The sequence below is a fragment of the Merops nubicus genome, unplaced genomic scaffold, assembly GCF_000691845.1.
Source record: "Merops nubicus isolate BGI_N331 unplaced genomic scaffold, ASM69184v1 scaffold3303, whole genome shotgun sequence".
Classification (NCBI taxonomy): Eukaryota; Metazoa; Chordata; class Aves; order Coraciiformes; family Meropidae; genus Merops; species Merops nubicus.
In genome coordinates this window covers 23,563-32,484 of record NW_008596757.1, presented here as the reverse complement: position 1 = coordinate 32,484, position 8,922 = coordinate 23,563, and the positions used below count along the sequence as shown (strand labels likewise).

General features: G+C 41.0%; 1 protein-coding gene across 1 annotated transcript in view; it reads right to left on the bottom strand.

The window, feature by feature from the left end:
* Positions 1-210: 210 nt before the first annotated feature.
* GLP1R (glucagon-like peptide 1 receptor) overlaps positions 211-8,922 on the bottom strand; it is a 30,340-nt gene continuing 21,628 nt past the window's right edge. Inside the window, exons 8-10 of the mRNA XM_008936460.1 lie at positions 4,156-4,294; positions 3,251-3,292; positions 211-400 (exon numbers count right to left, since the gene is read on the bottom strand). Of these exons, the coding sequence (XP_008934708.1) occupies positions 233-400; positions 3,251-3,292; positions 4,156-4,294 (349 nt within the window). The 3' untranslated portion in view covers positions 211-232. The remainder of the gene's footprint in view (positions 401-3,250; positions 3,293-4,155; positions 4,295-8,922) is intronic.

Sequence of the window (8,922 nt, the reverse complement as noted above, 5' to 3'; positions counted from 1 at the left end):
GAAACTTGTCTGACTTACATTAGATGTGATCAATTTTTTCCTCTGATGTGTTGATTACATTAGTAGATTGCTTTCCCTAGAAACCTTTGTCCAAGAGCCTGCAGGCAATGAGCAGCATACACTTAAGTTTCTTGCTAGAGATGGCATACTTAAGCTACTTGCTTGGGTATTTAAGGGTTTTCAGGCATATTCTACAGTTTATTGGTCTCAGTCTGATTCACCCACAGAAATCTTAGCTGAATGTGGCCTGACAAGTGGCAGCGTAGACACTGCTGCCTACTGTGCCTCCGCTACTGATGCTGTTGGCTGGACACTTGAGAGGTTTCATACTGCTGTCTCTCTGGATGTACAAATGTTCCAATCTCCAGCGCTCCCAGCTTTTCCGAAACTCCATCTGAACCTAAAAATCAAAGAAGGAAACAAAAGGAATGAATGCAGAATTGGTAACACCTTCGAATGAATCCATTAGAAAAGAGCAAGGGGAAAAAAAGATATCATACTACTGAGAAAAGCTGGCAATGCTTTGAAATTGTACTATTATTGCTTCAAATTATAGTTACCTCATTAGTCCATTGTAAGGCATTCTGTATTTAAAATAATGACAGCATTCACTTTCACTTGCGGAAATAAAGCTCTTTTGCAAACTAGAAAACCTTATCTTCATTAATTTATGCTAAATATTATTCAGTTGCAATACTGAATATAGTCTATGCCCTACCAGTACTAACAGTTAAGTTGATTTTGCTTATCAGCAATGAAATGACTGAAAAGACTGGCTTGCTGCTCAGTACTATCACCACAGGTAGACTTAAGAGTTCTGTTTTGGGATCTGGTTTAATTTAATGTCTTAGATTAGTTTTGATGTTTTGAAGAGATCGGTCTTTTAATGCCATACAAAAATGAAGATTTATTCAGAATAAAACTCCCAATAATTCAGCGCATTAATGACTGTATTTCTGCACATCCTCCCCCCCACCCCCCCTTTTAAACAGCAATTACAGTGTCTCATTCCAGATAGTTTTTTTTTTAAAGCTACAAAATAATGCTCATCTAGTCACAGATTCGGGGTGAAACTGTCTAACCTCTGTGTAGCTCATTTAGAAGTTGATCCAGGGCCTTGTAACTGCTAAGTAAGAACAGAACTTAGATCTTCCTGTTCCACAGGCAAAGTTCTTGCTGCTTGACTGAAGTAAGGACTTCCATTAGCTTTTAACATGTAAGGCAGAGGTGGTAAAATTGAACCTTTTTTACTCTAGAAAGAGGCTGGAGTGCAACTACAGTGATCAAATTCATTATGGTGTGCACATCAGCCAGGAAGAGAGCCTAATAGGTTGATGGCATTTCTAGTACAAGCTTGTCATCATACCCAGGTTGATGAAACCTTCATACTCAGAGGGAAACTTCCTAGGGAACCATACCAACTACGACTAAAATATGAATGCATTTTAATGTTTTTCCATTAGTAGATACTAGAAAATGACATTAATACAACTCCTAGCTTCATTTCTACTACCGATCTCGCACCTGGACTTGGAAAAGAAAAAACCCTTTAATTCGGTATGGTTAAGGAAAAAGAAAAGGAATCAGTAAGTCACAGACAAAAATATAGACCATATTGCAAGCAAGGACAGTCTTCAGGCACATGCAATCTGTCAGAAGAAAAACAGTTTCTGATTTAGTTTAGGAAAAAATGTCTCATATAGTCTAAGAAAGAAATAGATTTGACCTAATCAAGCTCTTTACATGGATTTATTTTATGGGTGCTGATGACTAGGCTTGACAAAAATCTTCTGCTCTTCTTTTAACGAGAGCTGGAACAAGGGAAATAATTCATCCAAGGATTGTCTGTCAGCTCTCTGTGAAGCTTAGAACACTGAGGTTGGATTCTACGCATTACATTACAAAAAACAGAACTCTAGCAACAAGAGGTTTGGAGGACCTCTTAGAAATACAAGTTCTCAGTAAGTTCTTTCACAGTAAGTTCCCTCAAATTAAAGAAGGCTACCTGTTCCAGGGCTTGTAATAAAGTTTGGGCTATGATGTAACTTTGCCTTTGTATCACATGGAAGAAATTATTGGGCATTACACATGAGAGGCCTGGCTGCAGCTGCACCCCGGATGGACAAGAAAAGGCCAAAGTGAATCAAAAGAAATACACGATGCACCCCAGATGGTGCAGCATTTCAGGATTAAAATACACCTGTAAAGCTGTACAAGGGATTTGAAATATTCTCTTAATTCATGCTTGAGCAAACCCTGCTGCTACCCACCTCTGAGTTTCGTAAGCAGTACAATTAACATGTTCACTTAAACAAAAATCTCACCCACTAGCTACAAAAGCAAACAGTCTCCTGCAGGGCTTAATTCAGGATGCCTGCTGCTTTTCTGTTGACTCCAGCCTGGCTATAATGACACAGTAGATATTTTTCCACTGGTTCCAATTCCTTCATAAAGCTTATGTCTTAACAGGTGATCTTGAATTACTGTGTTGTGTTTAAAAGTAGATTTAGCATAAGTGTAAAACACATTGCTGTGCATTAAGCTTAGTAACATGCTGCCAAATTAGTAGCATTTGCTTCCTTTGCAAACCTGGCAATGAATGAATAAGAATAATCACTTAGAAGGTAACATCAGGGATTCCTGCAATAGTGAAACAGAACAGTGCTGGGATTCAGCAGAAACCATAGAAGATGGTTCTTCAAATCAGCTAACTCAAAGCCTTGGCTACAATTCTTCTGGGCCTGTGGGAGAGATCACCACTCCATGAAGTTCTGTTTGAATGAGAGAGCAATGTCGTCTTCAAGTAGCTGGGCCACAAGGAAACCAAACGAAACCACATCATACATCACATTAGCCAAGAGGACTTTCCAGCCTCACCAGCCAGCTGAGCTGAATTCTCAGAATAAAAGCAGCTCTACACCCACATTCACCAAGAAGCAAATAAGCGTTATGCAACAGGTTAAGAGCAGCAATTATGGTTCTTAATAAAAGTTCCAGAAGTGTAAACTATGCAATTGTGAGCAAGACAGCTTGGAAGATTTCACATCTACAAGTAATGGCCTTAAATTATACTGCCTGAATTTCTTCCAAAAACATTTGTCCAAGGAGTTATCCTGTGTAGCTGTTCAGAGGATGGTCTGAAAGAAAAAAAAGTCCTGAACAAGGACTAGCAGTTCAAGACCATTTTCAATTTCCTTTTCCTATAGCAGATGCTGATAAGACAAATTGGAACAACTAGTGTCTCTCTTACCTCATTATTGATGAAACAGTAGAGAATTGCAACCATCAGCCCCTGCAATCAACAAAAACCAGAAAACCAGTGAACAGAAAAGTTCCCTTGCTTTGCCAAAGTTGCAGAGGGCTAGAGGCCCCACATTGGCACGTCCCATATAAGATTGAAAGACAGAGACAATCTGTGGGTCCTGTCAGCTCTGATGGCACAGGAGAAAAGTTTGACCAAACTATATCTCAAAGTGCATGACCTCAGGAAAAAGAAGTTACTGTTTTCCTCAATCTTTTTTCTGTAGGTTCCCTTCCCCTTCTTTTTCCTTACCTGGTTTCAAGTTATAAACACTTCATAAGTGAACAATTCAGTGATCTTAAATACAGCTCTGTGCTTGATAAACAGAGAATGAGTGGGTGAGCAGGGAAGCCAAATAATGATTCCCTTAGACAAGGAGGATCTTTTGAAATGGCCTTACCTAAGGCAAAAGCTAAATAAAAATCACAGTAAAGCTAAATCCTCCTCACATGTAGTTACTGCTGTAGACAGCTACCTCTCACATCACAGATCTTCCAAGGAGTATCAAAAACACTGGAGAAAGCACAAAATTTGCTTTCAGCAATGCCATTATTACAGGAAATCACAGACAATTTCATTATTGCCTTGAGGTGTCCTATAGTAAGTAGATATTAATACCTGGACAGGAATACCAGTTTATTGTGGTAAATTTCAGACACTGAAAAGATGAGTAACACATCTGATTCAGCTATTAAAAATTAGTTCTCATACTTTCCCTTCCACTGTCATAATCCTGTAACATCCTGTGCTAAACTAAGAAATATAACAAACAGGGAATATGCAATGAATGCAGGTCCCCAACGAGCAGTTAAAAAAAAAATATCTTATCCACATGGGCACAGTATGAGTGCTACCTGGAAGGAAGCAAAGGAGAGTTCAGTAAAAAGCTTCACAAAGCGCAGCATCCCTCTGGCATGTTCATCAGTAATAAAGGCAAAGATAACCTCGTGAGTCCCCAGCAGTGGGATCAGAGTCAGTGTAGACTTGGCCAGCCTAAGATCACAAAGAAAGGAAAAAAAACCCCAATGTCACTGAGTAGGTCATTGTTGATCCAAATGATCACTGGAAGTCACTGTGCATTCTGTTTCTGACACACTGTCAACTTTGGTAAGTCACTGCACCACTTTGTGTCACAAGGTTCTCCTCCAGAGACTGCAGAACAAATCCATAATGCCTCAAAATAACCTTAGCAGGTTTCAAAGTGTTTTAACTGCCCCTGCCTCTCCACTGCAGACTAGACAAAGCTGCATCCAGCTACTGGCTGTATTTCACTTGGAAAATCTTCCAGACTCAGGCCATGTGCTTTCTTACACTTGAGATGTCTTCTTGTGCATCCTTTTCCCCATCTCTAAGTGAGAAAGATTACCAAACCCTACCTTGTTGATGGCCTAAAAGAAATAATCTGTCAATAATTGGAATCTTTAAAAAAAAAGGTATCTTGGCAAAAGCAGTACTTGCTATTCCTTCCCACCTCTGTGGTGTATTAAATCTTTGAAACCTTGTAACCGTGAGTGCATAACGCTTTGTAAAAGCAGTTAAACTGTCTTAAAGTGAGTGATGACCCTGTGAGTTAAACACCAAGTTCAAAGACCCAGCTAGCAAGGGAGAAGACAGATCAACCTGAACCAGAACGTTTTTCATCTGAGAGCAAGCAATGCACAGGGTACAGCCACAGGGAAACATTCACAAGAATGGTCCTTAACTCTCTTTTGATAGACAGAGATGCTAGCCACCCAACAGGATAATGACAGATGCCTGAGCTTCACATGGGAGTTATAGGGTTATCCTGGGCCACAGAACCTATCATTGTCTCACAAAAACCTGCCCGGAGACCATCCAGTAGATACAAAAATCACTCAACTATCAGTGCCATCAGTACTTGGTAGGTATTATGTGTCCTAGGGCCGTTGGCTGCTACTCTAAATCATATAATCATTGAGGCTGGAAGGGCCCTCATCAAGTCTCTGGTCCAACCCCACTTCACAGCAGATTATTCAGGGCTCCATCCAGCCAAGTTTTGAATATCTACAAGGTCTCTCTCCACAGCGCCCCTGGGCCCCTCTCCCAGTGTCAGACCACTCTCACTGTGATATTTTTTCTTTTTTTTTTTTTGCCCCCTCCAGCACCTCCTGTGTCACCTGGTCCAGCCCTCAAACTAGCTTGGTGGAAAACCAAACACTTCTCTGGAGAAGAGACGGCTCCACGGAGATCCTATGCTGGCCTTCCGGTATCTGAAGGGGGCCTACAGGAGATCTGTAGTGACAGGACAAGGTGCAGTGGTTTTAAACTTGAGCAGGGTAGATTTAGATTAGACATTAGGTGGAAGTTTTTTACTATGGGGGCAGTGAAGCACTGGAACAGGCTGCCCAGAGAGGTGGTGGAGCCCCCATCCCTGGAGACATTCAAGGTCAGGCTTGATGGTGCTCTGGGGATGTCTCTGCCTACTGCAGGTGAGTTGGACTAGATGACTGTTTGAGGTCCCTTCCTCAAAAGATAGGACTTTTGAGGCATTCTATGATTCTCTGAAAACTGATGCAAGTCCCATGGGGATGGAGGAACAGGACACAATGTCTTGTACTGGGAAGCCTCAGCCTGGACACCAGAATTAGTCTCACAAATGCTAAATGGAGCAGACTGGCCACTTCCCTTGACTTTCTGTCCATGCTCTTGCTAGTGTAGCCCAATATGCAATCAGACTACACTGTCAGAAGGGCACACTGCTGAATCATGTTCAACCTGTTGTCCTCCAGCATCCCTGGGTCTTCTGTAAACTTGCTTTCTCCCCAGTCAGTCACGTACTGCTTCATGAGGTTATTACATATCAAGTGCAAAGCTTCTGTCTTCTCATGCACTGGCCTACCAATGTCCTTGATACAAAAGGACTGAGGGATGGTGAATCAAAATCAATTATTGCAATTAAATGGTTTAGACATACAGGTAAGCAGAAATGAAGATCTCTAGTGGACCTAGGCAGACCACTGTATAAGGGGATAAGGGTCTTTAAGCTTACCAGCAAGTCTTGTGATGGAGGCTCTGCTCCACCACCATCTGCCTGAGATAGAGGTAGAGGCAGGAGGTTAATGCTGGACTGGCTCTGGAGACACTGCCTGGGTTAAAAAAGGGTGTTGTGTACGTGTACAGCGATCTCCTGAGTTATTTAATGAATGCTAATTGCTCTGGATGGGATACTTGGGGAGCTCTCCCTTAAACAGGGAACTATGCAAAGTCCTATGAAAAGGCCTCCTGGGTAATTAAGACCTCCATAAAGAAAGTCCTTTCCCTGAGAAGCAGAAGAATCTCTCCACAACTCCAGTCCTTCTAGAGAAAGGGAATTGATGCTATATTGAGCAGTAACCTCTCTCAGTCAAATGAATGGGCAACAGAGGAGAGATGAAGGAAAAATTGGCCTGAGAGCAAAACATGATTTTATTTGGAAAGCAGAAAAATACCTAAGCTAGCGACTTTCCAGAGCACCTAGGCTGGTCCACACGTTCCAGCATAGCAGGAATAGAAAAACAAAAACATATTCCAAAATCTTCTTGCCTACACCTAAAATCTTTTCCAGTGTCTTTGAGCAGAAAAGGAGGGGGAAAAAATTCTCATACAGGACTCCCTGACTACTGGTCCTGTTATCATCAGAAATATACCAATGGACTGAACTCTTTGGAGTAAAGGACTTCCCCTAAAGCTCCTGGCTACAACCACCAACCTCTGGACAGACCACCAAAACTGTAGTCTTCATCAGTGAAGAATGCTCTGTTGCTGGGTAAATTCTTTTGTGATAAAGCCTTTCTTTTTAAACAACAGATTTTTGAACTGCAACATGAAGAAATGAATGAATATACACCTCTGAGGAACAGCTCACCTGCATCAAACCTTCCTGCTGCTTGCAGAAGTCACAAGGACAAGGGCTTTCTCCCGTGACAGGGTAAATTTACAGTCAGACTTTTAAATGGGTTCAAGCCATCAGAAATGGAAAACCCCTCATTTCCACCACCACAGATTTTATCCTTGTAAATAAAGGTCACACATATGAGAAAAAAAAATACAGTAGGCATGAAAGCAAAGCCTACGGCTCATTAAAACAAGTCCTTTTTTTGGCCTTGAGCTCTAAACACAGTAGGATTTCCAAAATTTCATATGACATGAAGAAGGTACACAACATACAAGGCAACTGTACACTTTGATGAGAATTCACTGCAATACATGCTATGTACAGCTTAGAAGTCTGCAGCACTGAAATAGGCAACTTCAAGCTAGCTAATCCAACCATCAGCAGCAGTCCAGCTACCACAGTATGTGACTCCACACTGGTTATTTCCATAGATAACTTGTTATTTCTGCATTATTTTTCAGACTGCAATATGAAAGTATTCTCCAAGATGCAGAAATAAAGGATGTGACCATGAATCTTAGCAAGGTGATTAAATAACAGGAAGAATACAGACATGTACAGGGTGTAGCTTGAAAAATAAAAAATGAACATTTCTGTGATAACATGACATCTGTCTTGAAACATCCTTTGCATTCAAGATTTAAAGTTTGTTCCAATAACAACTGGCAAGAACAAGGAACAACACTCAAAATGACCTGTTTTGATTTTCATTGAAGGTAAAGCTGTTATTTCTATCACTTTTTTTTTTTTTTTCCAAATTAGAATAGGATAGAACATTTGAGTTTGAAGGGACCTACAACAACCATCTAGTCCAACTGTCTGACCAATTCAGGGATAACCAAAACTTAAAGTATATTGTCAAGGGCATTGTCCAAATGCCTCTTAAATACTGACAAGCTTGGGGTATTGACTACTTTTCTAGGAACCCTGTTCCAGTGTTTGACCACCCTTTCAGTAAAGAAATGTTTCCTAATGTTCACTCTAAACCTCCCCTGCTGCAGCTTTGAACCATTCCCACAAATCCTACCACTGGATCCCAGGCAGAAGAGATCAGCACATTCCTCTCCACTTCCTCTCCTCCTGACACTACAGAGAGCAATGAGCTCATGCCTCAGCTTCTTCTTCTCCAAACTAGACAAGCCCAAGATCCATAGCTGCTCCTCAGAGGACATTCCTTCCAGCCCTTTCACCAGCTTTGTTGCCGCCTTCTGGGCACATTCAAGGACCTTAACATGCAGTACTGGAAGTATTTCAAGAAATATCTGCTTAATTAATATTCATTCAGTATTATGAAAGACTAAGTGATGAATTCTGAAATCAAACCTGTTTATCTATGACACAGATGTAACACCTGGCCTGGCCTCACCAGGAGGGCTTTCTGGGGACTGGTTGTTCAAGAAGTCATATCAATGTGTGACACAACACCTGAGAATTACACAACATCTGTGATCTTTAGCCACCTTTGTCAACACACTCCTTTCATGTACCTCTTTGTCTACTTCCATTTGGATAGGCATGAAAAGTGTCAGACCATCACATGACATACCTGCATTTTATGTCAGTTTTGCACATCAAATTAGCCTGTAGTTTGGAGATGATGATGCATATAACTCTGATAAAGATCAGGAAATTCACCTGGAGAAATGAAAGAAAGATTTATATCACCATCAAGAAACACATATCCATAAGTGTTGGAAAAAAAAAAAAAAAAAAAGGTGGCTTGTGT